Source organism: Caretta caretta, chromosome 6 (assembly GCF_965140235.1).
Source record: "Caretta caretta isolate rCarCar2 chromosome 6, rCarCar1.hap1, whole genome shotgun sequence".
NCBI classification, from domain to species: domain Eukaryota; kingdom Metazoa; phylum Chordata; order Testudines; family Cheloniidae; genus Caretta; species Caretta caretta.
In genome coordinates, this window is record NC_134211.1 from 66,855,775 (window position 1) to 66,878,857 (window position 23,083).

Sequence of the window (23,083 nt, forward strand, 5' to 3'; positions counted from 1 at the left end):
GTCTCTATTTAAGCCTAAATTAATAGTATCCAATTTGCAAATGAACTCCAGCGAGAAACTGCTGAATTGGAATTCATTTGCAAATTGGATACTATTAATTTAGGCTTAAATAGAGACTGGGAGTGGCTAAGTCATTATGCAAGGTAGCCTGTTTCCTCTTGTTTTTTCCTACCCCCCCTCCCCCAGATGTTCTGGTTTAACTTGGATTTAAACTTGGAGAGTGGTCAGTTTAGATGAGCTATTACCAGCAGGAGAGTGAGTTTGTGTGTGTATGGGGGTGGGGGGGATGTGAGAAAACCTGGATCTATGCAGGAAATAGCCCGACTTGATTATGTAAAGAGTTGTCACTTTGGATGGGCTAGCACCAGCAGGAGAGTGAATTTGTGTGGGGGGGTGGAGGGTGAGAAAACCTGGATTTGTGCTGGAAATGGCCCACCTGTTGATCACTTTAGATAAGCTATTACCAGCAGGACAGTGGGGTGGGAGGAGGTATTGTTTCATATTCTCTGTGTGTATATAAAGTCTGCTGCAGTTTCCACGGTATACATCTGATGAAGTGAGCTGTAGCTCACGAAAGCTCATGCTCAAATAAATTGGTTAGTCTCTAAGGTGCCACAAGTACTCCTTTTCTTCTTTCTATGAATAGGAAAGAGTTTTAGAGAGGTGATCAGAGACTGCCAGTTCTTCTTGCATGACCCACCAAGCAGACTAATGGCTACCTTCAACCACTATAGACTAGAAAGACTGGAATTTCAATAAGCACATCTACTCACTCAGCTTCCAGGCATTCTTCCATTGCTCCAGCATAGTTTTGAGGATATGTACATGCTGAGGCAGGACTTCTTTAGGTTCCTTGTGCTCATTTCTCCCTCTCCTGGCCTTTGCAGGAGATGACTCCTGGCCCCTTTGTGCAAAGTCATCAGCAAGGGTAGGCAGAGCAATCCAACGGAAGGCTCCCCTCACAGGCCTCCGAGCTGCTCAGACAACATTATTAGAAACAGATTAGCACCAGCCCACTTTATCCCTTGCCCAAAACAATCAGCTAAGAAAGACCACAAACCTCAGTGCTTTTGAAACAAGTTGTACAATCCACTTCTTGTACCTAGCCTTCTCTCAGTATCCTCACTGACATTAAATATTTTAAAAACAAAAAAATCCCCTTCAGAATACGGGGGAGGGGGAGAAAGAGAGAGATCTTGTGTTCACTTCAGTAAATCTGTAGGGTGATGAGACAAAAATCTAAGGGGATGGAGAGATATAAAGGCAGGACACTGGATACTTTAACACAGGAAATTTAAGGGTGGATGAAGACTTGGAAGTTGCCCCCTTTGAGTAGAATTAAGAGTTATATCTCAAACAGTGTGTTTTCCAAAAACATAGTTAAGGCATTTTTCTAAGCAAAGAAAAGAAAAAGATGAATTTAGGGTTTGTTCAATAGCTTGGAAGACTGAAGCTTCCATACACTCATAGAACAGGTGCAGCACAGGTCGAAGCAGTGCAAGGGATACTCATGTGATTAGAGAGGTGTTTCCTCTGTCCCCATGAAACCTTGTCCATATTTGGCCAAGTTTCAAGCCCCAGAAAATTGCCAGTTGCATATGTTTAGTAGACCTTGTTCAAGACTTGTCCTTAATTTTATGAACATTCCAATTGCACTACTTGTGCTTCCAGGCTACTGTGCTTCCAGGCTCCAATGAGCCTCCTGCATCATTCTGGAGGGGTCTCAAAACACTATCTCCCTCCAAATACGACAGAAAAAAAAAACGGACCCTCCTCCTTCTCCCCTTACTATTTGTCCCCCTTGAAATATTCTTTGACATAGGAGACGATACACTGAACTGTCCAGAAGACCATAAGTTCTAGATCCACCTCTTCTACTGACTGATGTTAATAATTTTTCAAACTTCAGTTTTTATTGAGTATGGCCTCATACCTCTACTGTAAAAGAGAAGTCTGTATCAGTACCTTTTCATTTTACAGAGGGAATGTAAAAAATTGCAAAAGGTCACACAGCAGGGAAGGAATGGAACCCAGGTTTCTAATATGCAGATCCAAGTCACATCTACTTAGTAACACTGCCTCTCTGAAAGAATCTGCCAAATCTGCGTACTTGGGTGTGCTGGCTGTAACAGGGAGCTATTTCTGCATATATAAACCATTCTTTCAGTGTGCTTAAATATCCTCCTCAAGTGGCTATTTCATGGAGGATAAAAGTCTACTGCTGTTTCCAGCTAAGGAGTTATTCCTTTAGCTCCAATTGTAGAGATCTAAAGGTCCTAGGGTCCAAAGTCTGCTGATGACTCTTGCGGGGATCATTACAGTTGCACATAATATAATTTATTGTGGGTTCCTCCTCCATCCTTTTTATTATTACATTAAAAGAACATTATTAAGGCTGCAAATTTAAGCACTCAAAAGTTAGGAAGTATCTATGTAACCTTAATTCTGCCCCTTTGTGGGTATGCATACAATTTTCAATTACATAATAACATATTATTACAGGACTTGATACAGGGACGGGGGTCTTGCTGTGAAACAGTGGATGAGTAAAAAACTCTTGCTGAAAGGAACCCTCCACTTCAACAGACTCTGGCTACAGAAAGCCAAATTCTCTGCTCAAAAGACCTTCACGGCAGGAATCTATATTTGACCTGTGGAGGTTCCTCAAAAATCAAATGGAGTTGAGAAGTCTAACCTACAGCAGGAGTACTCATCCTCTTTCATACCTTGATCCCACATTCAGCTCCTCTCAACTAATACTTCTCAAATGTACCCTAGAATCCTTGGCACTAGCTCGTCTGGCACTTCAAAGGCTATACCACAAAAGTCACCACATTGCTTTCTGTGGTACTGCTTAGGAGGACTCAGCCCTGGTCTACACTAGGACTTTAGGTCAAATTTAGCAGCATTAAATTGATGTAAACCTGCACCCGTCCACACGATGAAGCCCTTTATTTCGACTTAGAGGGCTCTTAAAATCGATTTCCTTACTCCACCCCTGACAAGTGGATTAGCGCTTAAATCGGCCTTGCCGGCTCGAATTTGGGGTACTGTGGACACAATTCGACGGTATTGGCCTCCGGGAGCTATCCCAGAGTGCTCCATTGTGACTGCTTTGGACAGCACTCTCAACTCAGATGCACTGGCCAGGTAGACAGGAAAAGAACCGCGAACTTTTGAATCTCATTTCCTGTTTGGCCAGCATGGCAAGCTGCAGGTGACCATGCAGAGCTCATCAGCAGAGGTGATCATGATGGAGTCCCAGAATTGCAAAAGAGCTCCAGCATGGACCGAACAGGAGGTATGGGATCTGATCGCTGTATGGGGAGAGGAATCCATGCTATCAGAACTCCGTTCCAGTTTTTGAAATGCCAAAACCTTTGTCAAAATCTCCCAGGGCATGAAGGACAGAGGCCATAACAGGGACCCGAAGCAGTGCCGCGTGAAACTGAAGGAGCTGAGGCAAGCCTACCAGAAAACCAGAGAGGTGAACGGCCGCTCCGGGTCAGAGCCCCAAACATGCCGCTTCTATGATGAGCTGCATGCCATTTTAGGGGGTTCAGCCACCACTACCCCAGCCGTGTTGTTTGACTCCTTCAATGGAGATGGAGGCAATACGGAAGCAGGTTTTGGGGACGAAGAAGATGATGATGATGATGAGGTTGTAGATAGCTCACAGCAAGCAAGCGGAGAAACCGGTTTTCCCGACAGCCAGGAACTGTTTCTCACCCTGGACCTGGAGCCAGTACCCCCCGAACCCACCCAAGGCTGCCTCCTGGACCCAGCAGGCAGAGAAGGGACCTCTGGTGAGTGTACCTTTTAAAATACTATACATGGTTTAAAAGCAAGCATGTGAAAGGATTACTTTGCCCTGGCATTCGCGGTTCTCCTGGATGTACTCCCAAAGCCTTTGCAAAAGGTTTCTGGGGAGGGCAGCCTTATTGCGTCCTTCATGGTAGGACACTTTACCACTCCAGGCCAGTAACACGTACTCGGGAATCATTGTACAACAAAGCATTGCAGTGTATGTTTGCTGGCGTTCAAACAACATCCGTTCTTTATCTCTCTGTGTTATCCTCAGGAGAGTGAGATATAATTCATGGTCACCTGGTTGAAATAGAGTGCTTTTCTTCAGGGGACACTCAGAGGAGCCCGTTCCTGCTGGGCTGTTTGCCTGTTGCTAAACAGAAATGTTCCCCGCTGTTAGCCACAGGGAGGGGGGAAGGTTGAGGGGGTAGCCACGCGGTGGGGGGAGGCAAAATGCGACCTTGTAACGAAAGCACATGTGCTATGTATGTAATGTTAACAGCAAGGTTTACTCTGAAAGAGTGTAGCCACTATTTTATAAAATGTGTCTTTTAAAATACCGCTGTCCCTTTTTTTTTCTCCACCAGCTGCATGTGTTTCAATGATCACAGGATCTTCTCCTTCCCAGAGGCTAGTGAAGCTTAGAAAGAAAAAAAAACGCACTCGCGATGAAATGTTCTCCGAGCTCATGCTGTCCTCCCACACTCACAGAGCACAGACGAATGCGTGGAGGCAAATAATGTCAGAGTGCAGGAAAGCACTAAATGACCGGGAGGAGAGGTGGCGGGCTGAAGAGAGTAAGTGGCGGGCTGAAGAGAGTAAGTGGCGGGCTGAAGACAGGGCTGAAGCTCAAATGTGGCGGCAGCGTGATGAGAGGAGGCAGGATTCAATGCTGAGGCTGCTGGAGGACCAAACCAGTATGCTCCAGTGTATGGTTGAGCTGCAGCAAAGGCAGCTGGAGCACAGATTGCCACTACAGCCCCTGTGTAACCAACCGCCCTCCTCCCCAGGTTCCATAGCCTCCACACCCAGACGCCCAAGAACGCGGTGGGGGGGCCTCCGGCCAACCAGCTACTCCACCACAGAGGATTGCCCAAAAAAAAGAAGGCTGTCATTCAATAAATTTTAAAGTTGTAAACTTTTAAAGTGCTGTGTGGCATTTTCCTTCCCTCCTCCACCACCCCTTCTGGGCTACCTTGGTAGTCATACCCCTATTTGTGTGATGAATGAATAAAGAATGCATGAATGTGAAGCAACAATGACTTTATTGCCTCTGCAAGCGGTGATTGAAGGGAGGAGGGGCGGGTGGTTAGCTTACAGGGAAGTAGAGTGAACCAAGGGGCGGGGGGTTTCATCAAGGAGAAACAAACAGAACTTTCACACCGTAGCCTGGCCAGTCATGAAACTGGTTTTCAAAGCTTCTCTGATGCGTACCACGCCCTCCTGTGCTCTTCTAACCGCCCTGGTGTCTGGCTGCGCGTAACCAGCAGCCAGGCGATTTGCCTCAACCTCCCACCCCGCCATAAACGTCTCCCCCTTACTCTCACAGATATTGTGGAGCACACAGCAAGCAGTAATAACAATGGGAATATTGGTTTCGCTGAGGTCTAAGAGAGTCAGTAAACTGCGCCAGCGCACCTTTAAACGTCCAAATGCACATTCTACCAACATTCTGCACTTGCTCAGCCTGTAGTTGAACAGCTCCTGACTACTGTCCAGGCTGCCTGTGTACGGCTTCATGAGCCATGGCATTAAGGGGTAGGCTGGGTCCCCAAGGATAACTATAGGCATTTCAACATCCCCAACAGTTATTTTCTGGTCTGGGAATAAAGTCCCTTCCTGCAGCTTTTGAAACAGACCAGAGTTCCTGAAGATGCGAGCGTCATGTACCTTTCCCGGCCATCCCACGTTGATGTTGGTGAAACGTCCCTTGTGATCCACCAGAGCTTGCAGCACTATCGAAAAGTACCCCTTGCGGTTTATGTACTCGCCGGCTTGGTGCTCCGGTGCCAAGATAGGGATATGGGTTCCGTCTATGGCCCCACCACAGTTAGGGAATCCCATTTCAGCAAAGCCATCCACTAGGACCTGCACATTTCCCAGGGTCACTACCCTTGATATCAGCAGATCTTTCATTGCGTGGGCTACTTGCATCACAGCAGCCCCTACAGTAGATTTGCCCACTCCAAATTGATTCCCAACTGACCGGTAGCTGTCTGGCGTTGCAAGCTTCCACAGGGCTATCGCCACTCGCTTCTCAACTGTGAGGGCTGCTCTCATCTTGGTATTCATGCGCCTCAGGGCAGGGGAAAGCAAGTCACAAAGTTCCATGAAAGTGCCCTTATGCATGCGAAAGTTTCGCAGCCACTGGGAATCGTCCCAGACCTGCAACACTATGCGGTCCCACCAGTCTGTGCTTGTTTCCTGAGCCCAGAATCGGCATTCCACAGCATGAACCTGCCCCATTAGCACCATGATGCATGCATTGGCAGGGCCCATGCTTTCAGAGAAATCTGTGTCCATGTCCTGATCACTCACGTGACCGCGCTGACGTCACCTCCTTGCCCGGTATCGCTTTGCCAGGTTCTGGTGCTGCATATACTGCTGGATAATGCGTGTGGTGTTTAATGTGCTCCTAATTGCCAAAGTGAGCTGAGCGGCCTCCTTGCTTGCCTTGGTATGGCGTCCGCGCAGAAAAAAGGCGCGGAATGATTGTCTGCCGTTGCTCTGAAGGAGGGAGGGGCGACTGACGACACGGCTTACAGGGTTGGCTTCAGGGAGCTAAAATCAACAAAGGGGGTGTCTTTACATCAAGGAGTATTTCAGGCAGGACTTCACGGAGGGTTCCAATAAGAAATGGTGCACCTAACTTATTGTTCTTATTGGAACAAGGAGGTTAGCCTGGCCTCTGATTGATACATGGCTAGATTTACCTCGCTGTACCTTCTCTGTGAGTGACTGCAATGTGACCTAGAGGAATGAGTCCCCTAGACAGGGGAGGAGGGGAAGCAAATGAATACAGAACAAATCTGGTCTATTTCTTGTTTTGATCCACTCCATCTATCTTTTACATCTTTGCCTGGCAGCAGACGGTGCAGAAGGACTGCATGCCATCCACATCTCATGGCTGCTCAGCAGAAGATGGTACAGTACGACTGCTAGCCATCCTCATCTCTTGCCTGCCCGGCAGAAGATGGTACAGTACGACTGCTAGCAATCCGTATCGCCTGCCTGCTCACCATAAGATGGTTCAATAGGACTGACTGCAGGACAAAAGAGAATGACCTGGTCAAGTCACTCCAAATTTAGTCCCTGCGCCCATGTCTGCCCAGGCGCTCCCAGCCGACGTGGCCAGGAGCACCTCGGACATGACGATGAAGGCTACCAGTCGTACTGGACCATCTGCTGCCACAAGGCAAGGGGTTGCTGCTACTGTGTAGCAATGCTGTACCGTGTCTGCCAGCACCCAGGAGACATAGGGTGACGGTTACCTGAGCGGGCTCCATGCTTGCCGTGGTATGGCGTCTGCACAGGTAACTCAGGAAAAAAGGCGCGAAACGATTGTCTGCCCTTGCTTTCATGGAGGGAGGGAGGGAAGGGGGGCCTGACGATATGTACCCAGAACCACCCGCGACAATGTTTTAGCCCCATCAGGCATTGGGATCTCAACCCAGAATTCCAATGGGCAGCGGAGACTGCGGGAACTGTGGGATAGCTATCCACAGTGCAATGCTCCGGAAGTCGACTCTAGCCTCGGTACTGTGGAAGCACTCCGCCGAGTTAATGCACTTAATGCACTTAGAGCATTTTCTGTGGGGACACACACACTCGAATATATAAAACCGATTTCTAAAAAACCGACTTCTATAAATTCAACCTTATTCCGTAGTGTAGACATACCCTCAGTTACAAGTAACCATGCAAATCTACTTCAATGGAAAGCCAGAGACAAGAAATGGGAGTGATTGCCCCTAAACAATCTCCTTTGAGAGTCACGGTCTATTTGTTAAGAAGCAGTTCTCTATTCAGTGTCCCCCAGGCTGCCACGGGTCTCTTACCTGCCCCTTTCTGTGCCTTGAAACTCCAATGCTCTGGAGGTCTCGGGAAGTGCTGCTGGAGGTGTTTGTAGTACTCATCATGATTCTCCAGGATGAAGTGATCCTTCCCCCTCTCATCTACCTGATGGACAATCTTGACTGTCCCTAAATGTACACAGGCACAAATAACTACATCGGAGAGCTTCACTGTAAGGCTTTGTAGATTAGAAACACATAGCAAGAGAGGGATAAATCCATTATTTCTCCCAGTACTTCTGAGAATGCTCTGGAACAGCTATTGTTGCTGCTGAGAGGGCCCTCACAATGTAGCCTAGGAAGAGTTGTAGGAATCAAATACAATGTAGCTGTGGCTTTGGAGCGGTTGGGTCCATTTCAGCAATGAATTTTACAACTTTGACCAGCATATCAACTTTGCAACAAAGCCAGTTCAGAGGTCAGTTGACCAGGGGTCACTCCTGAAGCTAGATCTCTCTCCAGCAACACACAACCGGTAGGCTAGCTACCCACTATTTTGTCTCCTTTAAATATGGATGGTCTTTTCCCACTGAATTCTCTTATCCCGTGGATGATGGGGCAGATCACAACTTTGCAGGGTCTATACAGATAAGAGCATAGGGCTCATATGTTAGCAATACCAAAAATAGTTTCAGGGACTGCCCCAATGCCCTGCCCTCGCCAATTTCTTTGGCTTTACAACCACATTTTTCTTGTTTCTTTAAAATGCTTTTCTCCCCTCTGTAGCCGTGTGAAAGACCCATACAAGCTGCAGGGGAAACTGACTAAACATCCTGAGGAAACAGTGGATCGGACTATTCACAAAATGCTGCCAAATACACACAGTGAACAAACTGAAGAGAGAAAACATTTTCTTTAATCTCTTTTTGTTATAGTGGTCTTCAGTATTACTTGTAACCATAATAGAGAGATTTTGGACAGAAGTCTGGTTAAATTGATGGTGCCCCTTTAATAACTTCCTACCTCAAGCTCTAGGCACTTGTTCAATTATTTAAAATTCACACAAGGACAAATAAACATCCAAACAAACAACTTGTCCATTCAAATCTGCCTCAATTGCCAAATGATAGAATACCAAGTAATATAAGATTATCCAGATTCTTAATACTTTCTTCTCCCATCCCCATAAGCCCAGGAAAATAGACAGACCTTTCAATGTATCCCAAAAAAGTCATCTGTAGGACCAATGAAGCATGTGAGTTCCAGAGTCAAGGATCCCTCACGGTGCAGAGAGCTCTCTGCGTGCAGCAGCAAACAAGCAGGCTGCAGCATTCTGCACTAACGAGTTTTCCAGATGGGCTCTAGCTGTGGCCCACATAGAGTGCACTTCATTATGAGGCACTAGTCCTTTGGGATTAAAAGTGTTAATATAGTTAAATCAAGAAACTCCTATAGATTTTACAACAGTTGCCCATATTTTTTAGTTCATAACACTTGATTCAAAGTCACTAATCTTGTGGTTCCAGGCTGCTTCCTGTGTACTCGGGCCTGGCCAGATCATCCATCCACCACATAAAACCATGCACAGAAATTGGACATTACCAAAGTAGAGCTCCTGCTCAAAGGCGTTCTTAGTGGTATAGAAGTATTTCCCAACATGGGAGTTCAGCTGTTCCTGGTTTTTCAAAAGAGATGTTGGTCTAAGACACTTCTTTCCTATTATATGAGCTGTACTGTTTGTACCAACTGGGTCATCTGTCCAAAGCACCCTCGGGCAGTAAGCTGGTACCCTGACAGAAAAGAAACATGCTGTTAGCCTAGCATAGGCTTATAGCGGGAGCAATTAGTGGGAAAAGGGGACCATATGGGCAAGAGTGCCCTTTTGCTGTATTTATCAAAAATTGCATTTAATATCGATTGTATGCTGTTCTAAAAATATTCAAATAGCTCTCAACTCAGCATTCCAGGAATATTTACATTACCTATCTCATCTTGATATGCTGCTTCATTACATAAACACTCTTTTTTGCCACAGCACACCTCCCCTGTGCTTCATTCAGCACAGTTTGGCTGGTGTGCAACAATCTGATATTTTTTGCTCACTGTTTAATGTGTGTTCCACAACCTCATTCCCTGCACTCACTTCCTTGCCTTCTCACAAAGAAAAAAAAAGTCGCTGATGTCTTGGGAGGAGAGATGGGGATACATTTATCTTTGTGCGCACTTCACAATTTTGGGAGATGCTCAGATAGGTGATAGGCATCATATCAAATATACAAATATAAGGCCATGCTAGCCACTCTGTGGGGAACAAAGAGATCTCTTTAAGATGAATTTTAAATTGAATACTTACCAGGATACCTATGCATGTCAAGGGGGTGGGGATGGGAAATGATCACCATAAACAGCTGGTCAGGATGGCTTCTTGTGAGTGTGCATGGTCACTACACCAGATGAAAGGCCATCCTGTCTCAAAGACCAAGAGTATCGCTTTAAACATTTCTGTTCCCTGGAGCAATTTGAAGATCATCTGCATCACTCCATTGGCTATCTGCCATCATAGCACTTTAGCATCACCTGGGTGGGTAGAATCAGTGAATCCATTTCCCTCTGCAGAGTACCTCTGCATGGAACTGCCAGCCAGGCTGAAAGCACCTCTCGGAGGAGGCTAGCTGAGCATCTGTAACAGACCTGGTCCTCAGTAAGCCACCCAAACCCACTAGAATTATGTGTGTCAGAGCAATAACCAAGTTATATGATTCACCTGAGACCCCATTCCTTGACTGAGGATCTATGGAGTAGCACTTATATAATGGCATCAGAAGAAGCCATGTTTTACCCCTCCATCTCCCAAAGCAAGGAAAGATACTGTGCTGGCAGTCACTATTAAATGAGAAGTCTTGAATCTCAGTTATTGCAACATGCTCTTCTCTGGCCTGGACAAATGAAAACTTCCCCTGCTCATATCCATTCAGAATGCTGCTATAAAGATCATTTTCCTAACCTGTCACTTTGACCACATCACCCCTCTCTTTGCATCCCTACACTGGCTCCCCCTTCTCTATTGAATCAAACATAAGCTACTTGTCCTCACTTTCAAAGCCCTTCAGTCAATCCCACCCTTTCTATCATCTCTTATTCACTATTGAGATGTTGATGCTTGCTTCCGATTGGCCTGTGAAGCCAGCCTCCACTGCCCACTTATTAAATTTTCAAACAAACATCTTCGTGCTTTTTCCCATGCTGCCCCTCACATCTGGAAGAAACTCCCCATCAACATCTGCAAAATTCTCTCATTGTCATCTGTCAAGACTCTCCTCAAAACTTTCCTTTGCCACAATGCTTACAAAAAAACTTGCCCGCAGGTAGGCTGTTGGTGTGCTGAGACCACTGCCTACCATGCTGGCCAATATTGTCTTATTGTTTCCTCACAGTCCCCTTTCCCCCCTGCCCTCATCTGTCTATATCTATCTGTTGTCTCTTGTCTTATATTTAGATTATAAGCTCTTTGGGATGGGGCTCATCTTTATGTTCTGTGTTTGTGCAGTGCCTAGCACAACAGGTCTCGGTGCATGACTGGGGCTCCTAGGCGCTATGGCAATATAAATAATAACATAAGGATAATGTTAGTCTGACAATGAAAGATGTGGGTATTAGCTCACCTTGAAAAGCCTATGTAGAGCTGGCTGGGAATTTTCCAGTGGAACATTTTTCTGTCAAAAAATGCTGATTTATCAAAACGTTTTGTGGGAATGTGTCAATTTTGATGAAACTTTCCCAGAAATCTGTCTGTTCCCTCCCAGCTAGCCTGCCTCCCTGGTTCCTGGACAGTCTAACTGGATGACAGTTGGGCAGCCTGGGCTCCTAAAGTCCTTGGCTTTGCAGCAGCCTGCTTGGTGGCTGCCAGACAGACAGACAAATTCCAGGGCTTTCAGGACTTCCTGGCTCCTGAACAGTCCCCCAAGCAGGCAGCTGTGGAGCTGGGAAGCCCTGGGAGCCTTGGCTACCAAGCTCCCAGGTGCCTTGGCAGCTTACTTGGTAGACTGCCACAAAGCCACAGCTCCCAGGGAGCTTGGGGAACATATTTCGTTTCGGAAAAACCAATACATTCCTGTTTCAGTGTTTCTGAAACAAAACAAAATGCACTCCCAGTTCCTCAAAGAATTTCTTGGTTTTGGATCTTCGAAGCATTTTCCAAAACTTTGTATGTTTTCCTACAGAACTGGGAATGTATTTGCCACGCAGTTCTAAGCCAAAAGAGGGAATTGCATGTACTGCGCTATTACACCTGTTGAATGAGTCCTTCTCACCTGTAATAAACTGGAAGCAGAGTCTCTGGTTTCTTCTCCACATGGCTCTGGGGACTGACTTCCACGACATCTTCTTCTGCTTGAATTGCATCCAATAATCTCAACTCGCTTTCAGAAGAGAGTTCATCCCTGATTCTGTTCCAGTCAAACTTTTGTTTCTTGAAGCCATGGACATTCCCCTGAATCCAACCACCCCAGGCAGACTGCTGATTCACAATCCACTGAGCTGTGGACCTATTCAGCTTCTCCAACAGCATTTGCTCCCATCCCCGGGCCTCGCTCTTTGATTCTTGAATGTTATCCATGGGTACTCTCTTTGCCTGTCTTCTGGTCATGGAGGATGATAACATTTCATAGGATTCTGTCAGGAATGTCTGTGTGGCAGGAGATTCACAAGGAAGAGAAGGAGTAATAGGTGGCAGAGATGACTCTTTGAGTGAGCTGTCCAGTTTGGTTCTCTGCAGTCTCTCTTCCATGGGGACTTTAACCCTGGTGTCCTTAGGTGAGGAAAAATCCAATTTCATATGGCGAGGTGGTTGCTTCAGAGGGCTAAGCTTGAATGGTTGTTGCCCTACTTTCTTAGCAATGGGTTCTTTCCTTTTTGGCTTTTGGATGATGTCAGAAGCATTGTAGAGATCCTTGAAATCATACTCTTTATATGGCAGGCTTTGCAGTCCTCTGTGCTTCACAACTTCCTTGGAGAATCTCAGGTCTGTGGCTATCTTCAAGAAGTACTTTTTCTGGTAGAGCTTATAGTGCTGCTTGGAAAGGCAAAAGTCTTGCAAGCGCGTGGAGGCCTTTGTAGTCTGACAGCTCACAGTAGAGCCACTGCGCAACACCAAGCGCCCGGCTGGATCATTGCTGTCCTCAGAAACTGTGACCCTCAGTTCAGCATCAAGAGGGAATGGATTATTGCTGTTGTAAAAGGCTGATATTTTCATCCTGCCAGCAACAGTGAAACACCTCAGTGCGGCTGCAGATAAAACACTTTAAAACATAAAGATCAGTTTGAAGAGCTATGTTAATACATCAGCGTCTCATGGTTCTCCAAGGGATTGCTGGAGTCCATCAAAATAATGAATGTTACAAAGAAGAAGGTCACCCCAGTTTATCCCATTCCATCATGCAGGAAAGGGGAGCTCCACCATAGCAACTTCCCCTATTGCTAGTTGAAGCATCTTTTAACACTGAAGATGCATTCAGTTTGCATTTCTAGAAGACACACTTCCCTAGCACCAGCTGGTGTGAAGCTGATTTGGCATGGGAATAGGACAGCAGGTCAGCAATGGTGCTGACAGAGCTGGTACAATTAACTCCTTACCCAGGTTCAGCGAAGCAATTAAATACATGCTTAAACTCCACTGAAAAGGGACTTAAGCATGTGCTTAAGTGCTTTGTTGAACTGAAGCCTACATTTCTGTGAATGGTAAAGGAAGGACAAAGGAGAAAAGGAATGGAGAATGGGACAAAGAGTGAGAAAGAGAAAAAGAAAATAAGCAAAGATCCACTCTCTTTCCCATTAACTTGTTCTCTTTATTCTTTGATACAGCCATTCCACACCACAGGCAGAGCATAGGCAGATGAAATTCACACTACTCCCACATCATCCTACCCTGACAGAGAGGAGCGCCCATCTACGAGTGAAAAAGACTAGTTCCATTTACTTTATTCATTCAGTCCTACCATATTTTATCACCCTTCCTTCCATTCCACCCCTCAATCAATACTGCTCTTCCATGCTGTGAGTCACACAGATATATCTTTTGACCTTTTTAGACCTTTTATAGGGAGTTGTTCCTGCTTACAAAAGTTGCTGGATTGATAGCCTTGGAAAATGAAGGGCTCCCTTTGTCCAGAGAACAGGTGGGAGTCATGGAAGCTTTCCCACCCCATCAGGATGCCTCACCCAGACCTGAAGGGACCTTTAAGTATCCCTACTCTGTCAGCCTTTCTGCCTATACTTCCATTTAGAAAGGTGGTTTTGTAACAGACAGTTGTCCAATAGGATCTCTGGCCTGCAAATTCATTTAATAAAGTTCACTTCATCCACCCAGTGGGAACAACAACTTTTGTTCACTACTACTCTCAGCGGGATTTGAACCAGAAACATTGAGATGAAACACTCAGTGCATAACCAGTTCCCTGAACCATCATACCCCACCTAATTTACTTTTCCTATCAGTCAGCACTTGCTGTTTGGCTCATATGATGTCGGATTCCACTGATATTATATATGAACTCTACAGAAGCTAGCAAAAAACAAAAAATCACCACCTAGAAAGGCAGGAAAGACTTTGTATTTACCTTACAGACTGGATCCTACAAGTCTTGGTCTTGTACAAACAGGCACAATCAACTATTCCTTGCATGCTAAATCTCAGTTTCTTTGGATCTCAAAGGCCCAACCCCAAACTGTTTACAGTAGTTGCCTGGCAACTGGTGATGTACCTCAATTCCACCAAGTGTCATTTGTCCCTATAGACAATCAGTAATTCATTTTTAAATAAAGCTCCCTATTTTTAAATAACGGCAACACTTACTTATGATTGAGAGCTACCTCATTTTGTTAGGGATTTTTTTTTAAATCTTCAATTTTACATTATCTTTTATTAATTGCTGTTAGAGCCTTTTATGCAACACTATATAAGGTCTAATCAGCATTCCTACATAAATCTGATTTTTATGGGACAAATATTTGTGCTTAGCATAAACACAGTGTAGAAGTTTTCATTCAGAGAACATTATTTTTGGCTCCCCACAGTATTGTGTTAAATTTTGATCCTATGATAGATTGTGAGTTCTTCAGGGGAGAGATTTCTTATATTATGTATCTTGTGTAGTGCTGAACATGTTGTCAGCCCTTAACAAGTGAAAAAATAAGATAGGAATAACTTTGAATTTTTTTAGACTAATTTCAAAATGGGCTTACTTTATTTTACAACAAAACTTACCTCACTTTTGTTATTACTTTTTATTTGTGAAGTTTCAACAATTTGCAAACATTTACAAATAGAGATAGTCCCCTGCCTTAAGTAGGTTACAGTCCAAAAGATGAACAGAAAGAAGACAAAAGCACATTGGGAAACCCAGAGGACAGCAATAACTTATCTAAGAGAGATAATACTGGAAGAGATTTGTCCAGAATGAATACAACTATATAATCCCCTTTCATTGCAAAGGCACTGACCTCTCACTTACACGCTTATTGCAATTGCAATGGCCTGACAGTCCGTTCACTGTCTGTAAATAGCCTGAGAACAACATGCTCCAGTAACAGCCCCAGTATGCCCCACTTCACACCCCCAACACACACTAGGCTTGTGGAGGTATCAGCACAGAGATATTCTAGCAGATCTACTCAAATCAGGCAACCTCCTTATGCCGGTTTCTGCTCCCTTTATGCCACCCAAGAAGTGTAAAGGGGGATGGGGCAGAACAGAGAATCAGGCCTTCAACCTTCAAATCTTTCCTTTAAAAAGCACATTTCTTTCAATTAGCTGACCTCCACTTCAGTGCTATTCATTTCTCCTTCTTTGCCTTGCCTTGTTCTCCAGCGTAAAAATGTGTTCATTCATTCAAAACATTTCACCTTGTTTGTTGGTACTTTCACCCCTTCCTTCATTTGTTCTTCTTCTTTGTCTGTTGTCATTTAATTTAGGCTGTAAGATCTTTGGGACATGAACAGTGACTTTACTTCTGGAGAGCACCATGCAAGCTTTTGTAGTGCTATATAGATATTTCATCCTCCTCATGCAGGCTGACTAGCTCTGTTTCTAATAGAGCAATGAATACATAGCACCAGGAAATCTCTTCCCCACCTTAACCTGGGCCCCAGTCTACAAGAGATTTATTTTCAGCCATGATCAACTGGAAGAAGTTTGCTTGAGCAGAATACAGTAAGGATAGAGCCAGGGTGGAAAGGAGAACAAGGCAATTAATGCCTTCCTACACACTCTACCCTCCCGGGGAAACTCTGAGGGCTTGTCTACATGGTCAGTTAGGTCAGTTTGCCATGCACTATAATTTACAGTGTGTTGCAGGCTAGAGCACTATGTCGCCATGTGAACCCTGCTACTCACACTAAAAGTTCTAGTGTGCTTTGATCAACAGCTGCTTTACACAGTAGTACGTCAAAGTGCACTGAGGAACTTTTAGTGCACACCCTGCCTTGGTGCGTACTAAGTTCCTGTGTGGACAAGCTCTGAGTTTTTCTAACTCAGCAGTTCTTCCTGTGTTTTTCCCAATCTGATGTGGTGAAGGGCTCCTTCCCAGTGTAATACAACCACTAATCTACCAATCAACAACAAGATGTTTATTTGCCATTTTAGTTTCTTTATTAAGCCTATTGGCAAGTGCTTTGGAAACAACCTGTTTCAAAACCATCAGGACACTGCAGTCTACAATTAACTCAATTGTTTTATAAACTTTGGTCCAATACTTGCCAATATGGAAACGAACCCAGAAATGGGTCGGGCAAGCTACAACCTCTTCAGCATATGCAAGAGGGAGCATGGTTTACAGTATCTAAATTTTGATAGTGTTCCACAATTTCAATCAGCATTTTGTTTTGTTTCTGAACAGGAAAGAAAGACAGCATTCTTCTTAGCAGCCCATGCACGTGTCTAAACCCAGTTTGAAAGTCAACCCCCCCGGTTATCACCACATAAGAGATGCAGAGCCTTGAGGTAGGTATTCGGGGACTAGAGCTGCTCCCGCTCACTGAGTACATTGAGGGTATGTTTACACTGCAATTAAAAACCTGCAGTTGGCCCACGTCAGCTGACTCAGGCTCGTGAGGCTTGGGCTAAGGGGCTGTTTAATTGCAGTTTAGATGCTCAGGCTTGAGCTGAAGCCTGAGGTCTGCGTCCCTCCCCCCTTGCGGGGTCCTAGAGCTCTGGCCTGAACATCTACACAGCTGTTACAAAGCTAGTCCAACTTTACCCCTGTAGCCCTAGGCAGGATCATGCTTAGTCATTCTGTGGGGACGGACGTACTGCAAGCGCAGTACGGTCACACTTAGGAGCTGGGAGAGGATACAGAGCATGCTCAGTGGGGATGGGATTTTACCACAGGGGTTCTGAAACAGGGGGTCCCCTCATGGGGTAGCAAGGTTCCTACATGGAGGGGGGGAGGTCACAAACTGTCATCCTCCACTCCAAGTCTCGCCTTGCCGCCATCATTTATAATGGTGCTACATACATTAAAAAGTGTTTTTAATGTATAAGGGGGGTTGCACTCAGAAGCTTGCTGTGTGAAAGGATCACCAGTACCAAAGTTTGAAAGCCACTCTGCCTTTTCAGATTTCATGCTCCTGCTCCAAAGACTGGAGGCACTAGAGCTTCTCAAGGAAAGGCCCCTACCATATTTTAACATGGGCAAAACAACATATTTTTTCCCTAGTCCAGTTCTTTAAAAAAAACTGACTTCTTTTGGCTTAAATTAAAAAAAAGTTCAGCCTGATGGAGACGTTTGGCATGGAAAATTTTAACCCAAATGCTTAACGCTGGATAAAGTTATAAGCAACTGAAAACAGAGTCTTATAATGGGAAGTCTCTGGCATCCTTCATAATAGGCAGTGCTCCCAGCCCCACCTATAATATTTGATGCGGTATAATATTTGAGCCCTTCTTTACACGACATGGAGAAGCCCAATATCCCGATGATTAGTGCACTCACATAGGATGTGGGAGATTGGGGTTCAAGTCCCCATTTAGAATTAGGCAGAATGGGTAATTGACTGGGTCTCCCACAGCCTGGTGAGCATTCAGACTGTTGAGCGTAAGCAGATGCACCTCTCAGAGCCAGCAGGTCTTGGGTAGCTTTATGCAGAGCCACCAGCATAAAAGTTGGCACTTACGAGGTTAGATGGGTGTTTTGAGGATCTAAACTTTTGAGAAGGTTCCTTCTCCACTCTGAATTCTAGGGTACAGATGTGGGGATCCGCATGATAGACCCCCTAAGCCTATTTCTACCAATATAGGTTAAAACTTCCCCAAAGCACAAAGTCTTTGCCCTTGGATTAGGTAAAACGCTGCCACCACCAAGTGATTTAACGATCAGGGAAAGGACCACTTGGAGTTCCTATTTCCCCAAAATATCCCCCCAAGCCATTACACCCCCTTTCCTGGGGAGATGTGAGAATAAACAAGATGAGCACAAACCAGCCTTGGATTTTTAAGACCCAAAAAACCCAGTCAGATTCTTAAAAAACAGAACTTTGTTAGAAGAACAAAAAAAGATAAGAGAACAACTCTGTAAGATCAGAATGGAAGATAATCTTACAGGCAATCAGATTCAAAACATAGAGAATCCCTCTAGGCAAAACCTTAAGTTACAAAAAGACACAAAAACAGGAATACACATTTCCTCCACCACAACGAATTTACAAGCCAAAACAAAGAAAACCTAACGCATTTTCTAGCTAGATTACTTACTAACTTTACAGGAGTTGGAGGGCTTACATCCTTGATCTGTTCCCAGCAAAGGTATCACACAGCCAGACAAAAGCCTTTTTCCCCCCCTCCAGATTTGAAAGTATCTTGTCTCCTCATTGGTCATTTTGGGTCAGGTGCCAGCCAGGTTACCTTAGCTTCTTAACCCTTTACAGATGAAAGGATTTTGCCTCTGGCCAGGAGGGATTTTATAGCACTGTATACAGAAAGGTGGTTACCCTTCCCTTTATATTTATGACAACTTAGGTACCTGACCCCCTTTGTGGTTCTAGCCCTGAGTGTCTTTCACTGAGTTCATGAAGATTTAAGGAACCATGTAGCTATTTCTTAAAATTGTACAAGGTGAATTGAAATGGTGAATTTGAAAGGGATAATTTTAAAGTAAGGCTTCCTTTGATATCTTTATGAACTAGCCCATTTTCTGAGATCACCAATACATATGGGACTGATGAGGGCCTATCTGAATGTAAAGCAAGTCTGCTGGCCAATCATGGCTCTGTCATGTCAGTTCTGGCTTATTAGGGCTATAAAGAGCTCCCTAAAGATATAATTGAATTCAACCTGGAGTATTCTGAAGAAGCTGTAAACTACATGCCGTGACACACACAGATAGGTTGTTCATTGATGTTCCCTTTTACACAGAGAGCTTTCATTATAAGGCTGTTGTAGAGCTGGGATTCCAAACACAATCACCATACAAAAATAGCCGACTAAACTACTTGTTTCCACCTAACTCAGTCCCATGTTAGCAATTATCCATGACTGGCTATTTGATCTTTTTCTCTCTGAAAATCCCACACCTTTGTGATGACCTAATGATCCACAGCCGTCCATCCAGGCTTCCTATTCTGGCAGGAGCAGCAAAGCTATATGAAATCAATGTTTTTGAAACAAATATCTGAGAAGGAAACCTATAGAAATTATTAGAAGCCCAGTAGACTGACACTTGAGTCCTTAAACCAAATTTGGAAGGGACATAAACGGTAGTTTAGGTTGCTTGCACTTCAGAAATAGGCTAGCCAGCGTGGCAAAGAAGTGTAACATGCTCTGATTTTGCATTCAATGAGTGTACCAAATGGATGCAACTTTCACAGACTTAGTATTTCCAAGAACTAAACTCAGGCCCTGGTGGAAGTGGTACAAATCTCACTGCATTGAATGGGAATTGTGGGTATTTATAACAGGGTGAATTTAGCTCTGGAATATTTGTGATGATGCAATATGTAGGAGGATGTGGGAGAATTCCATTTTTGACTTAGACTCTCAATTTTTTTCTGCTATACCCTCTTTCCCGTTCAGGATGAAAGTTACATTAATTAGACCAAGCCCTATCCCCATCAAAGTCAATGAGAGTTTTGCAATGGACTTCAATTATATACGGATTTCACTGGTTTTGCACTCCTATGGAATGCCAGATCATTGCAAATTGTACTACTTTATCCCTAACACGTTATGTAAAATTTACAACACTGCTTGCATCACAGATTATTGTGGCCCAAAGGTTTCACCCTTACACCAAGTTGAATTTGGCTTCCAGGGCAGATCCAAGCCTTTTTCCACAAACACCTCAAAGGCAAACAGGGGGAACACACTGAAAGCAGAAACATGATGCATTGCTGAGTCTGTCTGGTTTGGGTTTTGTACATAAAGTGTCAAATTCTGCTCTCTGCTATGCTGGCTCAACCACACTGAAGGTCCTGTGTTTGCACAGCCATATCTGAGCAGCAGGTGGTTCAATTAATTTGCATTGTCAGGGGATTATTTTCTTTTAAAAATCTAAGAGAGGGGCTAGGAGGTACTTCTGGAGAAAGTGACTGGCAAATCCTAACACTGATTTTATTTTACAGGAAAATAACTTTATTTCTGCCTTGATGGTTAAACCACTTGTTCACAGCCTAATTGCCTCCTTCCCAAATTAATACAACACTTGCTCTCATGAATTTTTTATACATGCATCACCACCTTCCATTCTGCCCCAAATTCTACAGCTATAATCATCTTCCTTGGCCAATCCTCGGATCCTGCTCCCTATTGGCTCCCTTTTGCCACCCATATCAAATTCAACCGTTTTGTTCTCACCTTTGAGGCCTTACACCACTGTGCCCCAGACTACATTTCTGATCTCATTGCTGACCATGTTTTTTCCACCTCCTCTGCTCCGTCAATTACAGTAGTTTCAACATCTCTTTGGCATTCTTATCCCACAGCTTTCTCTGCCCCTTTCTCTATGCTGCCTCCCATGCATGAAACACTCTCCCAATCAGTTCACCTGGTCACCGAGCTCCTCATTCAAAATGCTCCTAAAAAGTCACTTCTGCCATGTTACCTGCAGTGAGTTAATTCAAACATGCACAAACAAAAGAAAATCCATCATTACATATGTGTAGAGTGGAACTATGCAGATGTGCACATGCCAACACTGAGCAACTGTGTGATTTTTATGTCACCTTTCTCCCACTCCCTTCATTATTAGTTTATCATAACTTGCCACAGAACTTCTATACATTGAGTAAAGTACCTATCACTTTAAAAGTAGCACTGAAAAAATTTGTTTGTTAGGCTCCATATAGTGCATATGAATCTAATAGCTAACAATTTTCCATACTGCATTTTCAGTGTTCCCACTTTCTTTCACGGTGACCAGTCATAGGAAAATGGATGAGAGGAGCGCCCATTAGAACTAGCCCAAACTTAATCTTCATATAATTAGCCACACAGTACAGGAGGGAAATGCAGTAAGTCGAGTTATTTACAGAAGCGATGCTCTGATAGCCTTAGAAGAAAAAGATCATAAGGATATACACTGGAAAGATATGGATCCAAAACTTTAGTTCCTTATTTTTTTTTAAAAAAAAAAGGGTTAGCTCCCTGATCTCAGCAAACAACTTAAAAAAATTCCCCCAAAATTTCTCTTAGCAAATTTCAGACTAGAATAGGATCTCATGAGAAAGATGAGGACTATGTCCATTTTAAATAAAAGGTATCTGGATTTGGATCATTTACATGTTGAAAGAAATCAGGGAGAGGGATGACTTTGAAATGGCTCACTGGAAGAGCTATTACATACCACACTGATTTCATATGAAACCTCCCTGAGAGAACCCTCAGTCTGGCAAAAGATGCACTAGACGTGTGCTTTACTTGCCCTGTAAAAAGGGACAAACCTCTGTGGCGTATTGAGAAAATAAAACAGTGGATGGAGCAACATCTGCTGTGTAGATAAAGAGAATTAGGGGTAGATTTAGACCTTCCCTCACGATACTCTGAGGATTCTAATGATCCTACAACAATAACCCTATACACCTTCACCCTTCACATGGGAAAAAGGAAGCACATCCACAGCCAGCATCCTCACACACTCTCTGGTCTGTTTTACAGCCACAGCATTCATAGATTTTCCCACTCTGACCATACTTCACTATGCTCTGTGATGCTGCTGGACTGAGCTGACAAAGTCATAAAAAGCGTTGGTGGTGTCACACTCAACCTTTGCTCTGTAGTACACTTAGGACCTGTTTCCACACGGTTGATCTGGGCGCGGTGGCATTGAGGATCAGTGAGCTCCTTTATGGGTTCAGTCATCTCTTAGTCCTGTGACCCTGGACAAGGGGAGAGTCTTGCCCATATGGGGTTCAAGCAAAAGCTCTTCAAAATTCTTCTTGGTCCTGTGACCTTGGCTGAGGTCAGAGGCTGCCTGAGGGGGCTTGGCCAGCTCTTCTAAGTTCTGTGGCCCTGGATGAGGAGAGTGTATTTCTGCAGGGGCTCAGCAAGCTCTGGGGATCCACTGCCCCACATAGTGACCTCAGTTTTATATATCCTGATTTCAGGACTCATTGGAAGGGGCCACCGTCTGATTTCTCAGTTGCTTCTTTCAATATTGAGTAGATGGCAAATTTCTTTGATGCTTCTTTTAGTCAGACTTTTAATTCATTTCATAGATTGTATTTCGGAATTAGCTCCAATTATTAATTGAAATGCCCCCGTAGAAGCATATTATCTTAATATTCCAAAGTTATACCCTGGCTAGGTGCTTATATCTTTCAATGTTCCTTTTTGTGCCACAGAATACTTATGGTTTCTAAAGTGCAACAGTCATTTTAGAAAGAAAACAAACAAAATCTCATATAAGTAGGTCAAATAACCTAGTTGGCACCTGACCAGAAGAACCAATGAGGAAAGAAGATACTTTCAATCTGGGGGGGAAGGTTTTACACCTACTCCTACTCCAATATACAAAACTTATTTATAATACTCATAACACCCTTAAATAGACTCGAGAAAGCATCCCTTTGTATCCCTTATTAACTCAATTCATTGGTTACATTAATACAACAGTCCCATATAGTCGTTAGAGGGAGTGCTTCCCCCCTCAGCTACTCATGACCGAATGAGCAATGTCAGTCTATTCACTGGTCAATATGGGCAACCACCGAAAGGAGAGCCTGTTACCAATGTAGTCCCACACAGTTGCCCTAGTTGAACCTATGTCAATGGCACAGTC

The 23,083-nt window shown here is 44.2% G+C and overlaps 1 protein-coding gene across 7 annotated transcripts in view; it reads right to left on the reverse strand.

The window, feature by feature from the left end:
- Nucleotides 1-23,083, reverse strand: part of LOC125638864 (protein numb homolog) — a 273,102-nt gene that overhangs the window by 214,017 nt on the left and 36,002 nt on the right. For 4 of the 7 annotated variants that reach the window (XR_012668961.1, XM_075129666.1, XM_075129663.1 and 1 more), the window contains exons 2-5: nt 12,131-13,072; nt 9,423-9,610; nt 7,866-8,009; nt 774-974 (exon numbers count right to left, since the gene is read on the reverse strand). Coding sequence is in view for 6 of the 7 variants with exons in the window: in XM_075129663.1 (XP_074985764.1) it covers nt 774-974; nt 7,866-8,009; nt 9,423-9,610; nt 12,131-13,072 (1,475 nt within the window). In the remaining variant the exon portion in view is untranslated. Of the gene's footprint in view, nt 1-773; nt 975-7,865; nt 8,010-9,422; nt 9,611-12,130; nt 13,104-23,083 lie in introns of all 7 variants that reach the window. The other 3 variants (XM_075129664.1, XM_075129665.1, XM_048855097.2) reach the window with 2 other exon arrangements.